This window comes from Grus americana, chromosome 5, assembly GCF_028858705.1.
Source record: "Grus americana isolate bGruAme1 chromosome 5, bGruAme1.mat, whole genome shotgun sequence".
NCBI lineage: Eukaryota > Metazoa > Chordata > Aves > Gruiformes > Gruidae > Grus > Grus americana.
The window spans coordinates 67,440,952-67,463,157 of NC_072856.1; the positions used below are offsets into that span (position 1 = coordinate 67,440,952).

The 22,206-nt window shown below is 47.2% G+C and overlaps 1 protein-coding gene across 1 annotated transcript; it reads left to right on the forward strand.

Moving 5' to 3' along the window:
- The first annotated feature begins 364 nt into the window (after positions 1 to 364).
- ERO1A (endoplasmic reticulum oxidoreductase 1 alpha) lies at positions 365 to 21,600 on the forward strand. Its single transcript, XM_054828195.1, has 16 exons — positions 365 to 695; positions 7,260 to 7,379; positions 8,965 to 9,048; positions 10,961 to 10,999; positions 11,475 to 11,551; positions 11,642 to 11,715; positions 12,194 to 12,314; positions 13,074 to 13,111; positions 14,344 to 14,355; positions 15,090 to 15,116; positions 15,287 to 15,379; positions 17,291 to 17,537; positions 18,298 to 18,367; positions 18,734 to 18,820; positions 19,382 to 19,515; positions 20,993 to 21,600. Exons 1-16 carry the CDS (start codon positions 585 to 587, stop codon positions 21,051 to 21,053), a joined length of 1,395 nt encoding a protein of 464 aa, XP_054684170.1. The 5' UTR covers positions 365 to 584; the 3' UTR covers positions 21,054 to 21,600.
- The last annotated feature ends 606 nt before the right edge of the window (positions 21,601 to 22,206 follow it).

The window sequence follows — 22,206 nt, forward strand, 5'->3', positions numbered from 1 at the left end:
AAGATGTCAGGGAAAAAGACGAGTCACTAGATTACTTAGAGCTGAATTATAAATTCCATTAACTGAATTGGCAAGGCTTTATTTTTAATGCTGACTGGTAGCAGTTTATGGATTAAGGCACGGCCACAGCCTGTGGGTACAGGAGAACCCAGACATGTCTCCTGCGCAGCCAGAGCCAGGACAAAAGGCCCGTGGGTCTGTGAGAAAATGGGACGAGAGCGGAGGCCGGGGCTGTTCCCTGTGCCCGGGCTCTTGCCGACGGTCAGGGGCACCTCTGCGGACGTGGGCCCCGACCACGGGTTGGCTTTGGCCCATCTTCCGGCAGTGCCACCCCGGCCCGGCCCGAGTGAGTCACCGCGGCTGAGAAGTTGGGCAGTTTCCCCGGGCCACCTCCCCGCTGCCCGGCAAGGACCCGGACGCCCTTCCGCAGCGGGTAGCCCCGCGGGCCGGGCCGAGCCGAGCCGGGCAGGCTGCGTGCGGCGCAGCGCGTAGCCGCCGGCGGCCGCGCCCCCGGCGAGGGGCGGTACGCGGCGCGGCGCGGCTTCTTCAGCCGGCGGCTGCTGTGGCGGCGCTGGCGCGGCGAGATGGCGGCGGGCAGCGGGTTGGTGCTGTGGGCGTTGGGACTTGCCACTCTGTTGTTACCGGTGGTGCCCCGTGGGTCGCCCAGCGCGGCGGAGCGACGCTGCTTCTGCCAGGTGGGCTTTGCTGGGGGGACGGGATGGGCGGCGGCAGTGGTGGTTCCTTTTCTGCGAGGGGTGCGGACCCCCCTCGTGAGCACCGCTGGGTGCAGATGTCTCAGTGCCTTGGCTCCTCTCCGAGCATCGGAAAGCCTGCTGGGATGTGCCTAGAGCAAGGGGTGGCTTCTGCCACTGAGTAGCCCCATGCCCTCTTCTTTGCCTTCTTAACTGTATTCGGTCCTTGCCCCTAGCAGGAAAGATGAGTGTTTCAGCTAGGGGAGCAGTTCTTCCTTAATCACCCAGGTGCTGCTTGTTGGATGTTTCAGGAATATGTGTCACTATAATGTCTGGGAGCTGCCTCATCCCCTCTCCTGCAGGTCTGCCTTGCTGTTCCTCCCAACACTGGTGTCCAGGAGAGAGTGTGGCTGCAGCAGGCCCCTGCTACCCTGCCATGCCCAGGGATGAGCTGCCCTGACCTGCTTGTTAAAGCTCTTCCAGGGTTAATTCCCATTGTTGATGTGCCAGGCATGTTACCATCTGGCCTTGTGCACTTGGTGTGCCTTCTGTTGATGTGTAGTAATGAGAGAACTGGATATAGTCAACCAAGAGAGGAGAGCAAACAGCTGGATTTGGGGGAATGGTTGCTATACAGATTCCTTTTGACTTAACTTTGCACAAGCATACTTGCAAGATCAAGGAGTAAAGATGGTACAATGTATTTAGTGTTTTGGTTTTGTTGCCTTTTAAAAAAAGAAGCTATTGTAAAGCCTACTCTTGCAGTAGTAAAATTCTAGTGCTTAAATGTGAGTCAGAAATTTGGAGTGGAGAAAGAAGACAAATGCAGTTGTGCACTTGGTTTGGGCTTTGCCTTCTGGGTGGCTCATGACACTTTAGTTTCATGTGGAAATGGTAAATAAAAGCTATGCTGATAAAGAATTGAAAAGCATGCATTTCTATTCTATATCTCTGTAGATATCTTCTTGCTTGTACGCTTCCTGCTTAGCAGTAAAGTTTGTGTCCTAAGGACTGAAGTTTGAGTCAGGAGTGTGGTGTGGGCTAAGAAGCTGAACCACTAAATAAACTGGCATTCTGGCATGGTAATGTCTTGCAGGCTTTTTTCCTTGGGTAGGAGGAACTGGCGTTGTACTTTGTACACTTCTGGTTTGTTGCAATGCACTTCTTGTTTATGGAGTAGCATATGCTTTGGTTTAGTTTTCAATACAAATGTTCAGGTTCAAGACTTTTCCAGACTTTATTGCCTTTGGGAAAGCATGTTATGTAGGGCAGTATTTCTCAGCCTTACTAACCACTTAACCTTTTAAAAATATACCCAAGGGCTGCCTCATCTTTTTGTAAAAAAATAATCTGCCGATCATCTTGTGCAGAACTGGTCTGGTGGTTTTTATTTACCACCAAATAAAATATAGGGTGAGCCTTAAATGGTGTGTTTTACCTTCCTTTGTTTATATATTTGAAGGCCTGGGCTATAGCTTTTGGTTTCTTCCTGTGAACTATCTCTTGCTGTCTCTTGCACTGGTCAGATTAAGAAACCTTGACATAGGGTGAATGGAAGAGCTTTGACTTGTCCATCAGCCCGTGTTGGGACAGGTGACAAGGACCGCTTTTGAGAGCACTTGCTGTAGCAATATTTCAGATGCTGACTTAAGCGGGTCATAATTCTGGAATGGGCGTTGTGCTCCTGTCTGTCTGTGCTACTAAGAGCAGTGCCTCGCCTGCTTTTTTTTACTATTATTTAGCTCTTCATTTACTTAGAAAGGTTGCCAACCAGTCCTGAAACTTTTATTGGAAATGCCCATCTGTTACTAAAACCCCTTAAGTTTCACATACTGTTTCTGCTTTCCAAGCTGTCTCATTAGCACTGAATAACACTTCAGTATCAGAGTTCCCTTGAACTTTACCGATAGCTTGTCCCCACCCAGATATTTCTGTTTGCATTAATGCTTTAGTCAGCCATGAATCGATTTTCCATATTCCTAGTAATTATTGCTCATTTGCTCTTTACAGACTGATGCAGCTGCATTAAGGATGTGCTGCAGGTGTTTGGCAGACTGGGATTTTGGCTAGCCTTCCGGTCTGGCCGAGGGCTGGTTTCCTTCAGGGGGTGTTTCTGTGGCCAGTACTGTCATTAGGGGTGAGTCCGGGCACTGAGAATTACCTTGTTGTTACCTGAACGGACTTTGAAGTTGCTCTTGCGTTCTTGTTGAATTGGTGTTCACTCAACAGCCTTCGGGGCAGGAATTCATACCTAGCACAGTTCTTGATCTCTGTGGGGTGACTGGAGAGGTGCAAAGTAGCTGCAGATCCTTTGCTAGCAGATGCTTGGAGGTGCCATGTGACAGCACTTCATTCTCTGTGGTTTAACCCCATTCTGAGGCTCCCATGTGAGGTTTGCTTCTGTGCGAGCTCCAGAAGCCCCAATCCTTGTTTTCTGGGCAAAAGATTGTGGAGAAAGCACGTGGGCCGGCATGTACTGCTTCCAGGGCAGAGGCTGGACATGACTGTCCTCACCTGTCTGCCAGCTACTTGCTCCAAGTCCCCTGGCAAGGATGAAAGGGAGACTGAGTGCCGCAGGCAGGCAGAGCCACAAATCGCTTGTGCAGGCGACTGCAAGGAAGCTTCTGCTAGGGCAGCAGGGAAAGCACCTGCTTGTTGTCAGGCTGGGGCTGGTGGGGCTTCTCTAGAAGAGCAGGCAGCTGCCAGTGAAGTTAGTACAGGCTAACAGCAACTCCTCAGCTGCTGTAGTATTCCCTTCCCTGTGCCCTGTGGTAGCTGCAAGAGGGAGATGCAGAAAAGAGTTTGCCTTCTTCCCTGCCCAGCTGTGCAGGGATGGTGATGGTGTACAAGTGTGGAACGAAGCACATAGCAAGAGAAGAAAGCCCCAAATGCCCAGGGAGCATTTCTGTGACACTGGGGGAAGCAAAAAGAGGTGGGGAGAGCAGACTGACAGGAGCCTGGGATGGAGGTAAAGGAAGATGAAGCAAAGGCCAAACCCAAGGATTATGCAGAGGCCACGTGTGGGGGTGTTTTAACCTGTGTTACGCGCACAAGGCGGGTACGTCAGTGTTATGGGATTGAGAACAGCAGCTATTGCGGAGAGCCAACTGAACACCTTCCTCGTTGCTGACTCAGCAGCCAGAACCACTTGTGTCGCGTCTGTCCCGGCGGCTCCGTTGCATCTCTTCCCACTCGGCAAACCCAGCCCTGCCCATTGCTCTCATGCCAGGCTCTCACACCCTTGCTGGGTGGAGTGAACCCATCGCTGCCGCTCAGCTCAGTGATTCACAGATGCCAGCAAGCACATGGCACGTGTTTGGGACTGGATGAATTTATGTTTCATCTTGAACAACTGTTCTAATTATTACAGGCTGAAGATGTAGATAAATATTGGGGTGGGGGGAAGTGTTTTAAGCCACCACCCGTTTTTGACACATGCTATAGCTCAACTGCTGTGACAGCAGGAATTGCAGTCCAAAACAAGTGAGTCTCTGGCTGCGTACAGGGCTGAAGGAAACAGGTGCTGGGTGGCAGGCATTCACAGAGCAAGAGGGAACTTCTGGGGTGAAGAACGTGCCCTGCCAAGTGGTCTGGTACACCCCGCTTCCCTTTGTCTTAAAGTGTGTCAGTGCTGCTTGGTGGCAGGAGCGCTGGGGCTTTCGTCTTGGTCTCTGAGGAGACTTGACTCTTGATGCTGTCTTCTGTACTCCTTTGCCTGTGAGCCGATATTTGGAGATCTCCAAAGGATGACTCCCATCTGCTCCTCAGTATTGTGGGAGCATCTGCAGTGCTTCACCCTGGATTATTTTCAGGCTGATGTTTTGCTGGGTTGCTTCTGGCTTCAATTGGTCGCTAGACATAGCGAAGACAGGCCTGGCGCAAATGATGCGTGCTGTTTCAGTTGAGGGCTGGCTGGGTGCTTCGGTGTTACCTCTTACAGGGACGTCGTTCCCTTGGAGTGACATGTTTGTCTAGTGTGGATACAGAGAGCGGCTGAAGATTATTCACAAGTATTTTTGTTGGGTCTAAAAGTGGCCTATCTGTAAGCTGCCTTCCTCAAAGGATGCCAAGTTTCCAGGAAATAAAAAGATGTGGTTTGGGTTTTTGTTGTGGTTTGGTGGGTTGTTTTTTGTTCTGTTTTGTTTTTATATAAATTTTGAAACAGTTTTAAGTTAGGTAACTGGATTAGCAAATTGCTGCTGGTTTTTTACAGGGGTGATTCAGGCTAGTGGAAAGCTTTATTGCTCTGCTATTAATCTTAATTTTCATTACCATGCAAAATGCATGACAGAATACAGTACATGTGTGACGATGAGGCAGTGGGCTTCAATGTGACCACAAGAAATAGAAGTGAGCCTCCAAATCATGGTGCCTAAACAAAAACTATTTGCTCAAGTGGAGTAGGGCATTCTGACACACTGGTAGATTTCCCTTTGCTCCCCCTTAGATCAGTGTGGCTGAGTCTGGAATATCAAAGCCCTTTTGAAAAAAGCTTTTTCCAAAATACTAATTCCCTCTATGGAGCAGTCCAGATGTAGACCATGGTGGCAGGAGAAAACTTGGACTTGCCTTTAAGGTGCTCTATGCTTAATCCAGGCTATTTTTCTTCCCCCTTCCCCATTTTGTGTGACAGTGTGCTCTGAGGGCAAGTGCTGTATTTCTGCCCTCCTTCTGAGAAGGAGCTTAATTTCCACAGCAGTAATTATAATGGTTTTATTTAAGGTGATGTTTAGGTCTTAGTGAATTATCTGGGGGCACTCCGGAAATGCATCAAGGCAGGTGACTCATGTTTCTCACATGGCTCTTTCTCTTCTGTCTGTATGTAATATATTTTTATTGTGAAGGTTGGAGTAACATCTTTGCTTTGGAATTGGGGAGGCTTTTCTTGAGGCTTGCAGGGTTTCACTCCCTTTCCTGGGTCTGACTGCTGAGATGCCTGTGACTTTGGTCATCTGCTGCCTTTCCTGCAAGAGGGGTGATACCTTCTTCTGTTTGCTGTCCCACAGCGCACAGCAACCCTTAGGCTGGTCAAGTGCTTCAGAAGTAAGAAAAGGGGGAGCCCCTTAAATACAATCCAGCACCTTCTTAGGTCTAGAGCATCCCCCATCTGCCTGTTTGTTCCTGGCCTCCCCTGGGGAGCTTTTATGCCACTGCTTAGCAGTGCACTGTCACACTTCACAGGAGCTGCCCATGCCAATGTTTCCAGGCTTATTCTGCTTGTCTGTGCTTCCCGCTTGCTGCCTTGTGCACAGAGGGAAGGCAGAGATGGGACACAACCCCTTGGAACAGTATAGTGTGGGGTACATTGTTTCTGTGCTGTCAGATTCTATAGGCTTCTTTCTGGGAGAGAAGTGGCAGGAGGGTTTCTTATCACGAACTGTGGCAAACATCCCATTTTTTGCTTCGTAAATCAACAATATCTGTTTAAAACAACTGCATTGGTCTTAAACCCCTGAATTTATCTGATACTGGGGAATGGCAGCTTGCCACATGTTGTATTGCTGTATCAACATCCAGGAAAAATCCCTGGTGTGCTGTTGAGAGTGAATGAGTAGTAATACTTGATTTTGGCCAGGGTAATTTCCCCAAGTACTCATCGCGGGTGTAGAGGAAGCAAAACTACTTCTGAGTTGTGCAACTTTGTCATCCAGACAGTAATCTACGTGTCAGAAAGCCATAGCTGAATTTGTACTACTTTTTTTTTCTTTTTTTTTTTTTCTTCAGTGCTTGCACACAGCTTGTTGAATTGTTCAGGATGATGCAAGAAGTATTGGCTTTCTAGATCAGATTTAGAACAAATGTTTTCTTGCCACATGGCTCTCTGAGGCAAGGGGAGAGACTCTTGCAGTTGCTGTGGTTCTGATTAAATCAAACAAATGGCTGCAGCGCAGTTGGTTAACAACAAGGACTTTCTTTGACTGCTGTAATCTTCAGTGGCATTATTGTTGCCTAACTGGTCCCTTATGCAATTGTCAGCTCTCACCTGTATGCCATCCTACAGGAGTGACATACTGAGAAGGTCAATTGTGACCCCGAGCTGGCAGTGTGTATGGCTCACAGCTGTTACAGCAGCCGATACCCAGCGTCTTGCTGGATTTGGCCCTGACAGAAACTTGCTGGATTTGGCCCTGACAGAAACATCTGTGATCTGTATAACTGTCTGATGTGTGGACAAGGCCTGTGTGTGTTTTGTGTATGTGTGTGACAGTCTAGTTGAATGTGTCTGTCATCTCTGCTTTTTAGAGATGGAAGTGTCCATCTGATGCCTGTTACTCAGACATCACCAAATTCTAATGTGTCAATGTGTGTTAGAGGAAAAGCGTTCCCAAAGCAAACCGCCTGTCCTCAAGCAAGAAGTACAGGACACATCCTAAAGGATTGCATCAAAAGTTCTCTGCCAGTTCAGCACAGCCTAGTTTAATGTTGTTTAGTTCTGGTTAAACTTAACTAGTTGACTCGCTGGTAAAAGGAAATAAATAAAATTGTGAGTTGTTCTCTTGTTTGCAGTGTTTAAAAAGTACTGGCTAAGTTGTTCATATTGGGTTGTTTGGGTTTTTTATCCAACAGGTTACTGGTCATTTAGATGACTGCACCTGTGATGTAGAAACCATTGATGCCTTCAACAACTACAAGCTTTTTCCTAGGCTGAATGAACTTCTAGAAAGCGACTATTTTCGATATTACAAGGTAATTTTCTCATACAAGAATTATATTTATTTTGTGTGCTGCTTTTTTTTTTTTTTTTTTACCTTCCTTGAAGTTATTGCTGATCTTCTTAAAACCAAATACCTACATTTCAATCCTGATCTTTTAGGAACGCAGTCAGTAAGTGACAGATTCTTCTATTATCAGAACAGTCTTAATGTGGTACAACATACTAATAAAATGCACAATTTTAAAGATATTTTCTTATGCATTTTTCCCTCTTAAGGACTTAAGCAGTAGACCAATGAAGTGACTTCTTTTGTTGAGCTGTGGCTCAAAAATGTTGATGACTGGGGATCCACGTTGCATAATGAGAGTATTGGTAGTGTCTCCCCATTGACATGGAATGCCTGGTTTAGCTACCAGCCATTCAGGTGACTTGATGGCTGTTACTGCCAGACCGCGGTCATTACATGGATTCCGCTCCGATTCAGTGAGATTGCATGTATGTGACTAAACGTGGGGTTTGTTTGGGTGTGCTGGGGTTATGGGGCAGTATTTTACCTGCTGCATACAGACAATGAACAGTGACTGTTGCCTGATGGTTTTCACAGACAAAATAAGTATTTATTCTTCTGTAAGAACAGTTTAAAAAGTTCCCAATTTCACTGCACTGCAAACTAGATGGGCTCATATATGAAATCACTGGGGTAGAGCTGCTTTTTCCTGCTTGTGGGTTTGGTAGAGAGGGGTAGATCTTGTTAAATGCTAATTGTTTTGGAAGATTGATACTTGATACCAACTCACAGAAAAGAAAGGCTAGGATTTGTTAAAGAAATTAATGTCCTTTCCCCTTCCAGTGTTGGGATTTGTAACAGAAAGACTAAGATTGGTCTGAATGGGAATGTCTGTGTGTGAAAGCACCAGAACAGCAAAGCGAGGATTAAAAGAATAACCTGTATTGGTAACAAGGACATGAGCGATAGCGATCAATCTGGTAAAGGCCAAGGAATTATTTGTTCCCATCAAGTCCAGATGGCTTGCACACCGACAAGTCCAGAACACATGACTTGACAGCAGAAGACCGGCACTCTGGCCTCAGGAGGATGGCAGTAAGGCTCCAGCACATTCTCTTCCTCCTGTGCTAATGGGAAGGCAGGCTGTAGTCCTAAGATGCCCAAAACAAGGAAACAAAATCCACGGATAGCAAACTTCCCCTAAGATTCACAGAGAATGAAGTGAGCCATGTTCCAAGGCCAAAGATTGCTCCATAGTAACTGTTGGCTCCTAAAGGGTACAAACCACCTGGCCAAGGCCCATGTTGTCATGGCTTAACAGGAGCCTCAGGATTAGAAATCGGTGGTCTGTGTCCTGTCTTCTGTGTTAGCACAAACAGCCCTGGCGAGGCTGCGTGGGTGCACACGTCTCATGAGAGACAAGGGAGTGAGTGTGATTAAGATAAATAACATAATCTGTTTTCACTCTCACTGCATTCTACCTTGCACTAAGTTTTGTTGTCCGAAGTCTTGCACTAAGGCACTGAAGATGTGTGTTGGCAAACTGTGGTGTGGAAGGTTGGCTTGGTTGCATGGAGGAAATGTGTAATAGGATAATATGTTATTTGTAGGTAAACCTAAAGAAACCTTGTCCTTTTTGGAATGACAACAGTCACTGTGGAATAAGAGACTGTGCCGTAAAGCCCTGCCCATCTGTAAGTACAGAATCCATTCTTTTACCTCTTTTCTATATTTGGCTTTTGCAAACCAAGAGGAGGAAGCAGGCAAATGACTTGCTCTTCTCATTACTGTGGCTCTGATGAAGCTTTCTTAGGTGCAGTAATACAGGTATCCATGAGAAAGGCCAAAATGCTAAATTCTGAAAGTTTAAATAAAGGTTAGGCTTATAATAGCTGACCCTCTGTGAATGGCCAAAAACTTGTCCTGGTCCCTCTTTTGGTATTAGTGAGATGTTTTTTGGGCAAGTTCACTGTTGTTACAAGAAGTGCCTCTTGTGTTAGTTGCCAGGATATTCACTCTGTTGGCCCATGAGCTATGCTGGGGTTTGCAGTTTCAGTTGATGAATTTGACCAGGCCCTTTTCAGCCCTCTATATGTGAAATGGCTCTTTCAGAGTCCTCTGTTTCCCAGTACAAAAGCAAACACTCCATGTGTCCTGGACAAAAGGGTTTTGTTTGCTGAGCTAAAAGAAAACATCTTGACTGCAGGTGTCTGCCTGAAAAGAAGGGGGTGAGAAAGTGAGTGAATCAGAACTTGGTTGCTGGGTTGATAGGCTGGGTGGCAGTTTCACCACCTCTGGCTTTGTGGGTTGGCAGCCAGCAACAGACCATCTTACACTCTCGTTCCTGGCTCTCCAGAGCAGTCAGGGATACACCATGCTGGTGGCACAATGAGTGCTGCTCATGGAAGAGGCCTCCTGACCCTACTTCTATGCATTTTTCCAACTCGGTGGTTTATTTTCACGTACGACTTCAAGTATGGTGTGATGAAGCATGCGTCTGTCCCCCTCACCTGGTAACTCTGTGGTAACCTGACGTAGTGTAGCTGTTGGCTGAAAAAAACATCTAAGCTGATATGACACCTTGAAACAATCTGGTTCGTGTGTGTGTGGGCATCGCTTAAGTAAATTCTGATATGCATGTTAAATTAGTTTGTCTTCTCAGCCATCAACTACCCTACCCTTCAAACAAGTTTCCTTTGCTTCTCGAGTCTTCAGAAAGCACCTGTTGTGGACCAAATTGTGGGGTGATGATTCCTCCCTCTCCCCCCCAATTGAAATAACCCTAAGTTTTGTTTAAATACTTTTTTCCTTGAAAAGGATGTTTTTGGCAATGGTCGTGACCAATGTGAAGGAGTAATGTTACAATTACGTTAGTAGCTAGAATTTGTTGTTATTTTAAGAACTGACTGTGTTGCCGCTGTTTTTAATTATTTTGATTTGGGTCCATTTCATTCTGAAAGCAACAAAAATAACTGTTATTCATTGCTTAATTTTTCTCATCTGTGCTGCTTGCCATCATAATATTTGCTCCTGCAGTGTAGAAGTGGTTTTAGTGCCTGATGGAGGAAATGGAGGTTGAGGAGAACATAGGGCCTGATTGTCTTGTGCGCACTGCTCAGGTTGTGTGGGGCTGGCAAGCCTGATGTTACGTGATGGAGTGGTAAAAGGGAAGTTTTTGAATGATGTGTATCAGGGGCTGGGAGAGGCAATACCTGAGGAGGTGCCTGGGCTCCTGTCGGGAGCACTGGCATCACCCGGAGACAGGATGACAGACATCAGCTGACCAGAGGCAACTCCAGCTCCTCTAAAGTTTTTATTGGCTTCCCCAACCTCACACTTGGGTAAACAAAACATAACCTGACGTAGCACTCCATGGAAGGCTGCTGACCTTTTGAGAAGTGTCTTGCGAAAAATCAAAATAAAGCACCACGAAATTGCTTAACCCTAGTCTGTGGAGGAGCCAGAAGTTGGATGTGTTGTAAGCTGAGTGCTTTGATTACCTTCTAACTTCTAGAAAGTGTGGTAACCTTCCTAATCTTTCTCCAAGAGTAGGCTGAAAGTCCACATCAGCCCCACATGTAACACACGCTCAATTTTGTCTTTCAGGACGAAGTCCCTGATGGAATCAGATCTGGAAGTTACAAGGTAGCGTGCCTGTGCATAGCCTCTGTGCACAAAATGACGCTGCTTATAGGGACAGTTTTGTGTCGCTGCAGCTGATAAAAGCTGCCTTAATCAGATGTTTGTCAGGATGCGCTTTGTGGCTAAATTTCTACCCTCTTCAAGTGCTTGGCATGCTACAGAGCCTCTGAGGTGGCTGTCCTGAAGTCAGGTATTCCCCTCCACCAACAGGCAGTTTAGGAGACTTCTCCAAGAGCAGGTATCATCAGGCACAAAATGCTCCTACAGGAGTGCCAGAGGCTGCTGTGAGTCCCTGCAACAATCATCACAATTGCATAAGCCTCTGAATATCTGCAGACATCCTGTGGAAATACAGGGTGGGATGAATCATTAAAGTGTTTCTGATGCTTCAGCTGGTTAGTGCATTAAAGGCAGAATTATAGCAGCAGCAAAACTGCTTTTTAATCCTCTTTCCTCACCCCTTTGCTTTTCAACCCAGTATTCAGAAGAAGCTAATAACCTTGCTGAAGAATGTGAAGAAGCCAAGAGGCTTGGAGCTGTTGATGGCTCTTTGAGGTTTGATTTTTTTTCCACAATCTTTACTTGTCTTGAAGGAAACCTAGTATCAGTGCTCTTCCTGACAGTCTTTTTCCACTTTCTTTGCAGCAAGGAAACCCAGCAGGCAATGCTCCAGTGGACACGGCACGATGACTCTTCAGACAGCTTCTGCGAAGCTGATGGTATGAAGACCTGTTTGATCTGACAAGTCTTGTAATGGGATTTTAAGTACCTCTGCAGAACTTTCAGGCCAATGTGTAATATCTCAGCAAGCCTGGAGACTATATCTTATTTCTTCTCTTTCCCACCCCACTGCCTTCAGTTTTTTGAAAATAATATGATGCAAATATTTCTGACAAAGCTCCACTGCTGGTCAAGGTCTTGCCATGTTTAGCAAGTTAGCAGCTTGGATGGAGCATGCTCATTTGGCTTTGCCATCAGTGGCCTTGCGCTCTGATAGCTCTGAAGGCCAGAGAGCTTTGTCCCGCTGCAATGGGTTCATGCATAGCAAATGTTATGCACCTGCCTCCCTGGGGAGGAATGAGCTGGTCTCTCTGCTAGGAAGACTGTTCTGTATGCAAAGGGGTGGCTGGATCAGCTGTGGAAGGTGTCATTTTCCTTCAGAAGTTTTTGTCCCTGACCCAGCACTCTGCTTCACAGACTTCTATTCTCCTGATGCGGAGTACGTGGATTTACTCCTGAATCCTGAACGCTATACTGGCTACAAAGGACCGGATGCCTGGAAGATCTGGAACAGTATTTATGAAGAAAACTGCTTCAAGTACGTGCTTTGGGAGACAGGTTCCACAAGCTCGCCGGCACTATTTTTTTTTTGCAGAGGGGCTGCATGTGCTTTAACTGCTCCATTAATCCCCATCCTCTTGCTTTTGCTGCAATGCTTGTGTGGTGTAGGCTGTCAGAGGAGGGGACAAGCCGTGTGGCTGCCCCGTGAGCTCCCCCCCTTGGCTGGTCCTTGGACCACAGCTTGCCCCAGTGCAGGCTCCCAGTGCAAGCCCTGCAGCGTGGGGAGATGGTAGCCTGGCAGAGGGTGCGCATCTCCTGTGTGATGTGGTCCTGGGCACGCAGCCCTGTCCTCCCTGGCAACTGCACAGGAGAGGTGAGCTCTCTCCCCAGTCTGTGTACCAGTTTGAACTCTGCTGTGGGTACCCCTGGGGCTGAGGCACAGGACTGGTGGGCACTGGTCTGTAGGTTTGCCTGCTCTGATCTCTCTAGTGATTTCCTCCCCATTTGTACTAGTACATCGTGTTGCACCAAGGCTGTGGGATAATGTCTGCTGGCACCTCTGTAGACACTTGAGTTTTCCTAGCTGTTCCTTCTAAAGAAAAAAGGAAAAAATAAAGAGAAAGCCACATTTTGCTCTCTCCCTTTCTTGTCTGAGCAAAGCTAAAGCACAGAAGTAGTTCTTAGCTCTCCTTAGGCTATTTCACTGCAGTGAAGTAACTACTTCTGCTGTGCTATGCAAGGAGACAGTCACTGATTTACATATCTTATTTACATGAATTTTTGTTTTTCCTCTTAGGCCTCAGAATGTAAAAAGACCTTTGGCGTCTGGTAGAGGTGAGTCATTTATTTATCTCACTAAGTGGTTTAGTAGCGTGCTGATCCTAGCTCCAGGAACAGTAAATGCTTTCTGAGCTACTTCAACTGACTGAGAAATATATTGTAGCTCTCAATCAGGTCTAGAATTTTAAGGCTAATGCAAGGGCACCTGGAAGTGTGGCTTTCTAGCATCCGTCATGGAGAAGGGAAGTCTGATCTACCACTCCTGGAAGAAATGTGAGCTTTGGAGGGACTGGGAGCAGGACTGAACCCTGAGCCCTTCCTGGGTCCCCAGTTTGGGTACTGAGCAATACCAAACCATCAGTGGTGGACTGAACCTGGCTGGGATCCTCTGCAGAAACCATCCAGTAAGAGAAACTCTGCCCTAGAGGCTAAGGCTAAATGTGTAAATGAAAGTAGAGAAGGATTTTGGAAACACAAGAGCTTCTTGCCCAAGGCTGCTAAGACATCCCAGTTCTCCTGATGCCCCATCCCACCCAGACATCTAGAACATCATCAGTCTTGCTCCCTTTTCATTTGCCCTGAATACCAGGTGCTCCAGCAGTACCCTCTGGGGTGGTCTCTTGATTTTTCCCTAAACTCTGTAGGTGCTTCCCCCCTCCTTTGACCCTTGTGCAAATGAGTGGCACTCCAGGAGCAGCACCAGTGAAGGAAGTGTACAATGTCCTTTAAAATATCAGTGCTTCCCTTGACCACCTCTGTTTAGGGCAAGATCTGAAAGAAATAACACAGGTGTGTTGAGAGGTGAGGGAGGGACTGCTGTTTTGCAGAGGAGGAAGCAGGAGGACATGAAAATAGAGGATCTGACCTGATACTTGTCAAAGTTGTTGCAAGTAACTAATAAACTGCAGGAAACAGGGATGGGGTCCTTGAGTATACTGTTGGAGGTCATACAGGAGATCTCTGGCAGAGGTAGACACCTCTGTCCCTGTTTTCTGGTCTCTGCTTCAGCTGTGTGGTGGTTTTAATTCCTTTGCAAATATTGATCCCTTCTGTGTTGGTCAGGTTATTCAGGAGGATGGCTCATCTGGAGTGTTTGTTGCTGCAGTTTGAGATGATATTTTCTCTGTTCGGAACATCTCTAAACCTCCCTGGAGAGGCTCGCTCTCTTGTCAGAGTAGATTAACAGAACAATCTTAATGCTTGTGCTTTGGAGTTTAATTTTGGTCACGTGTAATTTTTATCTCCTCTTTTTCTCTCCCTCCACCACTGGTGCTTTTTTTCTTCAGGAGATGATGGAGGTGAGTGGCACTCTGTTTGTTTTTACTGATAACAGAAACAAATGTGGTGTCTTTATCATGCTGTCACGAGCTATACCATTAGATAATGCACCTGGTTAGCAAAATAATTATTCAGGCAAAATCCAAATTTGTCTTGAAATTCTGCTGTGCCCAGGACCCTATGGAGCTCCCTGTCCCTGAGGCCAGTCCAGCCTGTAGTAGCGGGTAGCGTGAAACACTGGCTTGTGTGATTGTATGTGCTTGGTTGCGCTGTTTTATTTTATTTTTAATTAAAATACTTGTCTCCCATCCTGGCTAGAAGAGAAAAGTGATCTGTGGTCTGTGTTTCCCTTGGGCTTTCTGCCCCCCACCCAGCTGTTGCTGACACGGGTGGGAAGGACCATGTGCTATGTTTAGCTGCTGCCATGCTGTGTTCTAGAAGCATCAGTCAGAAGGGCGGGGAGGAAAGATATTTTCATGCTTTTCTAACACTCCTTTCCCTGTTTCTGCAAACGGCAGTGAGCAGAGGTGCTCTGGGGGCTGGCCTCCGAGCTGGTTTCAGGGCATCGGGCTTGGGCAGCACCCTCCCGTGCTGCAGAGGGGAGGGTACTGCCCTGTCTCACTCACGTATCATCCTGTTGTGTTCGGGAAGATGCAGCCAGAGAAGTAGCCTAAAACATGACACAGTGTGTTAAAGCCCTCCTGCTGCTACCAGGCATCTCAAACTGATGGGCTTCTCTTCCTTTCGTTTCCAGGTCATACGTTTTACAAGTGGCTGAAAGGTAATCTGTTTTCTAAACTTGGTTGCTCTTCCTGGGGTGCACACAAAATGGCCAGGGAGTGGGTAGGGATTGCTTGCTGTGCTCAAGTGGGATTAGATTTCTGTCTGACAGCCAGGAGAGGAAAATTCAATGTATGTTTTCAGTATCTTAAAGTGCCTGTTTCTTTTCAGGTGTCTGCATAGAGAAACGAGCTTTCTACAAACTCATTTCTGGTCTTCATGCAAGCATCAACATCCATTTGAGCGCGAGGTACCTCTTACAAGGTAACTGCTACTTTCTGCCTTAGCTCTCTTGCATCAGGCCTAAATTGACACTTTGGCTCCGCTAAATGCTAGCCAGAGCCTGTTCCGGCAGGGTTCAGGCCTACTCCTGTGCTCTCCTCTTCCATCCCTCAGCACACAGGTTGTGTAACAGATCAGGAATGCAGTTACCACGTGCCTTCAGGTCTGAAAATGGCCGGACTGTGCTTTGTACTGAGATTTCCAGCACATATTCATTCTGTTCTTCCTCCAAGGTTATTTTGGAGTGGGTTTCTAACTGTATATCGAGGCTGTCCCTCCCTAGCCTGTCTTTGTGATGGAGAGTTTAGCAATAATCTCACCTAGCCTGTGAAATGCTTGGCTAGGCTTTCCCAAGGCTCTTGATCCATTTCCATATGCCGTTTCCTTTGTCCATAAGCAGCTATCTGAAGAATCTAAATTTCAGCCCTGGGGCTAAAAATCCAGGGTGATGTGAAAACCTGACGTGTGCATCTCGTGTGGCCAAGGGCTGTGGCATGCCACTCGTGCAGCGTGGGATGCGGGTTCTGATGGACTTCCTGAAGGATTCAGTCACGTTGGTTGAGAGTGAGACCTGCAGACCAAGCCTACCACCTTTATTCTGCTCAAGCTTACAAAAATCAAGTACAGATTTAGAGATAGCTGTTGGATAAGTAATTTAGATTTAACTAAGTAATTATATTTAAGTCTCTACAGCCCACGTAGGCCTCACCTTAATGTGAGTTAGACTACATTAGAGCTGGGAGATAGAATAACAGAGAAACATTAAAGGCGAGAGATGAGTTGGGAGTCTGCAGAGAGGATTAGGAAAATGAGGCTGGATTTCTTTGTGTAGAAAGGGATAGCTGCTGCTGGTGAAGACTACAGAAGGTGATCTCTGCTCTGAGGTCTCCTTGGCTCAGCTTTGATCCATGCAGGGATTCCCATCTGCAGGTGCCGTGATCCCCTGGTAGAGACCCTACCTCAGCTCGGAGCTGGGAAGGAGGAAGGAGCCCTTTCCTGCTGGGCTTGGTTATTCATTGGTGATTTGCAAGATAAAGCTTCTCCCACTTTTTTTTTTTCTTTTCATTTTTTGGCATCAGCCTGCTATGATTGTATTATATCTTCCACTACGTACCTTATATGATCTGAAGTACACAATAGGATGAGCAAATGGAAATATTCTTTGTGAAACCTGTGGGCTTGATAATGAAAAACAGAGTCCAGTCTCCTCTGATCCTTGGCTGCTTTTGTCCTCTTGCATTTCCACACCAGAAGGAATTCTTTTAAGATGTCCCTGTCCATTAGGGAGCCTCCCAGTCTCCCGCCTCCTGCGCCGCTTCCCGGTGCAAGGTGATGAGGAGAGCTGCGCTGCCCGCCTCTGCAGGCGCTCAGACCGAAGCAGGGACCTCTTCTGAGCTCTGCAGTAAGTCAGTGGCTTTTGTGGGCAGGCGGGAAGGCATGGAGGGACATTCACAGCCTGTCTGGGACATCCATCGGCCCTCTTCGCTTGCAGACACGTGAGCTATTGCCAGCTTACTCAGAACAGCTCTCAGAAACAATCAGCTTGCCTGACGAGAAACACTTCAATGGATTTAACTCTGTTTAAAACAGGCAGCCTCCTTTTTTTTAATTTTTTTTTTTTTTTAAGCTTTTGCTTGTAAGCCTGGGTCATGTTTTAAACCAACTGACAAAGGTCTGCAGGAGCTCTGCGTTTACTGGGAGTTGTGTTTGGTTAAAAGCACGCCTCTCTTGACTCCCGAGCAATTTGCAGTTAGTGAAAGGGCTGTGACTATTGCAAAGCTTGGATCTCCCTGGTTAGAGTTACATCTTGCTGTTTAACTTGGGATGGTGGGAGGAGCAGAACCAGAGCCGTTCCCATCTGCCTCATGTCTTTGATTTTTGTTCCTCTCTCAGATACGTGGTCAGAGAAGAAATGGGGCCCCAACGTTACAGAGTTCCAGCAGAGATTTGATGAAGTCATCACCAGAGGGGAAGGTCCCAGAAGACTCAAGAACCTGTATTTTCTCTACCTGATAGAGCTGCGGGCCCTATCCAAAGTGCTGCCGTTCTTTGAGCGCCCAGGTTTCCAGCTGTACACAGGGAATGAAAGTCACGATGTGGAAGTGAAAAACCTATTGCTGGACATTCTCCATCTGGCCAAGTAATTGCATTTGGTAGCTGGGGAGAAAAGCTCTTTCAGCACTGGCATCTCTGAGCATGTTTAGCCTTTCACTAAAGCGCCTAGAAAGGCAGGTTCTGGGTTCATTCTTGTAGGAGGAGAGTGATTTGTGCGGTAGGGTAGTGTTGCTGGGAGTACATCGGTATCCATATTCAAATTGCAAACCAGGGTAATTAAGCCCAGAGTTTAATAGTCTAGACTGCCTTCTTGGTTTAGCAGGATTGAATTTAATAACTGCCTGTGTGTCAGCCCTGAAATTGGCTACCTGTTTGACTCCTCTGTGGAATAGCAATCCTGGCTTTGTGTTTTCGACTAGAAAAAAAAATCCTAAACGCATTGGTAACAGAGGTTTGGGCTATTGGACAGAGTCTGCAGTAAGAGGAATGGAAGATACTGGAACCAGATGGAAATGGGTGTCTCCTGATGTGATTGATGTTTAAATTTATCTTGTCGCGCTCCCGTGCCTTCAGTGCTGGTGTCTGTTAGAAAACAGACTGCAATTGCTTAGAAACCATAGAGCAATTGCTGAAAATGTCTCCAAGGTGAGATGCAAGCTAAAATTGAAATTGAAAGCCTCCAAGAGATCTAAGAAATAAGCAGCTTGACTTAAAATACATCTAGAGATGCCCACTGTCTGACACCTATCAGTTTCATTTGCGCACCTAACCAGATACTTCTGCAGATCTGGACTTTGGCCGTACAAACTGTGGAGAGAGAAAACACTTTTTCATTTCTATTTCAGGTCTTTCCCACTGCATTTCGATGAAAACTCATTCTTTGCAGGGAATAAAAAGGAAGCTGCTAAACTAAAGGTAATCGGCCAGCCCTTCCCTTTGGGGCGCTTGCTACCTAAAGGGTATTTTCAGGTGCATGTCTGGGCTAATACTAGATCCGAAAGGGACCCCAGTACACGCAAGGTACCGGATTGGGTATTTCCAGTTCATTTTTGCTTTCTGAATGGTTTGGATACTTGTGGGTAATGACAGACTGGAGGCTGTTTCTTAAGGGGAGTGGGAGACTGCTGCTGAGGACCCCGCTTCAGGAAGCATTTCCCTAACTCAGCTCCACTGAATTTAGCCTGAAGTCCAGGATTAATACATTATTAGATTTGGATTAAGAAACGGAGGAAGTCCTAATTAGTGCATAACCATGATCAACTTGAATGTCTTTTCCCCTAGGAAGAATTTAGGCTACACTTTAAGAATATTTCGAAGATAATGGACTGCGTTGGCTGCTTCAAATGTCGCCTGTGGGGGAAGTTGCAGGTGAGCTCTGTCAGCAGCTGGGGATGTGTCTGGAAGTGCCTCACCTGATGGGGCTCTGGCATGCGGATCTGGTTCTCAGGTACCGGTCAGCTCCCCCGTACGGACTGGGGCTGTGTGAGTTGTTCCCTAGCCCAGTCGGCAGGAAGCAGTGTGCCGATTCCAGCTTGCTGGGCTGGCGGCAGCTGCCTGTGGCCTCTGCGGCTGAAAACTGGGTTAATGTGCTAGAGCTGCTCCCCAGGAGAGGGGAGGGAGGGGGGTGCAGAGCCTCTGGTGCTGTAAAACTGGGGGTTCAGCGAGATCTGCGCTGAATTTCGCACATGGTCAAACCCAGACAGGAAGCCTCTGCTGGGTAGCTCTGCTGTAGCAGTAACGCTAAATAAATAAAGCATCCTGGCTCTGTTCCGCTCCCTTCTCTGACCTGTGTTCAGTGAAATCCAGGTCTTGCTCTGTCATAATGATGTCAACAGGAATCCTTGCAAAGATGAAGGAGGGAAGCAAAGCTAAACTTGTGGGGCCCTGGATGCCTCCCCGCTATTAAATGATCTCGTTTGTCACACACAGACACAGGGCTTGGGGACAGCGCTGAAAATCCTCTTTTCTGAAAACCTGATAGAAAAGATACCTGAAAGTGGCCCTTCCTATGGATTCCAGCTGACAAGACAAGAAATCGTTGCCTTATTTAATGCTTTTGGAAGGTTAGTTTGAGACTTTTTTTCTCTGCTGGGTTACATTCCATTTAAGCTTAAACAGGCAAGTTCTCAGCAGCAGCATTGGTGTTAACTCCTGCTCGGACCATACTGTCTCATAAAGAAGCTTTCAAATGTCAGGTGATGTTAATATGGAGTGCAATAATTGGAACAATTTTAAAACAACTTCTTTATATTTCTGTGAGAAATTTAAGGAAGCATTTGTGTTAAGATACAAAGAATTTGGTAATTTTTGAGACTGTGTGGCTCTGTTCTCATTCAATCTTCACTTTAGAGCTCTCCTTCAGGCTTCTCCCTTCCACCAGTTTGTTCCCAGATCCATTTGTACAGGTTGCATTTAGCAGGAATCCATCAGTTCAGCCCCTGTGGAGAGCTGGATGACGAGGTTTTTGCAGAAAAGGAGGGTAACAGGCCTTTAGGAGGGAGAGGAGATTCAGGACACTCAGGTTATACGTTACTGCTTAGTGGTGCTGACAGACCTGGAGTTTCTGGCAAAGGATTCTTCAGGTGATGTTGCTGCCGCTGCTAAAGCTCAGGGGTCCTGCTGTGTCTCACTGCAAACCTACCAGCTGTACCTTCTGCAGTGTGAGCTGCCGGCAATGGGCAGACCCCAATGTGCATCAGTCAAATCTGGAAAACCCCAAAATACCCTTCCCCAGGGATGTTGTGGTGTTCCCCTTACACCAGAGCAGCTGGGCTTCCTTCTGCCTTTCTAGTGCTGTGTCAACACAGCCTTTGGAAAACAGCACGGAGGAGACTCGCAGACCCTCTAACAGTCTCTGGTCAGAGGAAGCTGAGGGCTGGCAGCAAAGAGCCTTTCTGCCCTTCCCCCTCTGCTGCCCACCTAAAACCTCACCCTGGAAGTTCTGCTGCGAGCAAACACTGGGGCCAGGCACCTCATTCCTCAGCCCTGACTCCAACCTCACCCCCTGCCTGGCTTAGAAAAGCCTTTCCAAGCTGACCTCCATCTCTTGCTGCTGGTTCCAAAGGGATCTGGGTTATTTATTCAAAACCTCCCCCAAGCGAAGGCTGTCCCGGCTGGGAAGGGCAGAGCTCTCCCCACTCGCTGCCTGCATCTTGGCTGATGCTCCGGGGCAAAACACATTCAGCAAGAAAAATGAGGTAGGTGACTGAAAGAAAAAAAAAAACCTTCAGAAGAAACAAGCTTATATTGCAAGGAGAGTCTGCACCCTGCCTGCACAGCTGGTGATATTATGGTCTATTTCTTGATCTCTAGTTAATGGGTTTGTCTGATCACTGCTGAGCTCTCTGTAACACCCTGTTCCACTGTGTTTCTCAGTGGGCCTGGCTGTAACCAGGACCTAATTTAGCTGAAATTCTAAGTTCTCTCTTCCCAAGAGCTCCTTGAAGCTTTATTTGATCGCAGTCCCCTCCTCTTGAATTTTAAATAAGGTGTAGTGCAGATGTTGCTCTAACACTTCCCTCTTGCTCTCCTTGCACCCAGGATTTCAACAAGTGTTAAAGAACTGGAAAACTTCAGGAACATCTTACGAAATCTGCAGTGAATTTGTTGGAGAAAGAAAGACTTAAACTTTTACTGCTTGGCTGTTCTGGGTTCTCCAAAAATGGATGAACACCATTGTTCCATCACACTCCCAACCACTACATGGTGAAGATAACTTGCTGGATGTCCTGTTCCCAGCTGATTGTCCGTAACCTGCTGATGACATATTTTGTAAAAGAAAAAAAGCTACTTTTTTGTAATATAAGTGGGGACTATATGTAAAGTTTATTTTATATATTGGAAGATCATTCTGAATCACTTCTTTAAATATTGCTGTGCTGTGTTGATGGATGAGACCACTCTTTTGGCCTTCAGAAGCTGGAGGTAGGGTAAGAACTGTGATGCTGAATAAAGTTGGGGAAAAGGTTATTGTCTGTTCCATGATTCCAACCCCCCCCTCACTTACACTCTCTCTACCCTCCCTTTGTGCTGCATAAAAACAGACTGCAAGGGATGGTAGGAGCCCCATGCTTCAGAGCTGCTGCCCTACAACTGCGTCTTCCTCTTGGTGGAACTTTATGGCAGTGGGCTGTTGCTGATGGTCTCTGCTGCAGCAACCCTGCTGTGCGCTGACTGTGGGCCTCAGCAAGTGCCAGGACCTGTGTTACAGACCTGCTGGTCTTTTGTCCCTCCCAGGCTGTTAAAGTGGGGTGTCCTTGTTTGGGATCTGCTTGTCTGATGCTGGTAGCCAGGCAGGGCTAAAAAGGGAAAGGATGAACTGGCCACAGGGATGCCACTCCTCTGTTGAAGCTGGATTTTGCTGTTCCAAGGACAAGCAGCTGGAGAGCAGGACAGAGGTCAGCCACAGCCCCCCCTCCATCTCAGCAACACCAGGGGCCAGACCCCCCCATCCAGCTGCCAGCCAGGGCCCACAGGGATGGAGCCAGCCCTGATTACACCACCCACCTTCGCAACAGGGGCAAAGGACAGGCTCACGCATGGTCAGCGCTGCCAGAGAAGACACACCCCTGGCACAGCCCTGTGAAGGGGTGCAGCAGCCCCAGCCACACTGCTTTGTACCCCAAAACACACTGTGGGGGCAGGTACCGCTGCACAGGAGGATGCAGCATGTGCTCCAGCTAAGCTGCTGCTGTTTGCAGCGAGCTCAAGGCCACACAGATAAACTTGTGTGAGGAAATAAGGGAAGCACCACA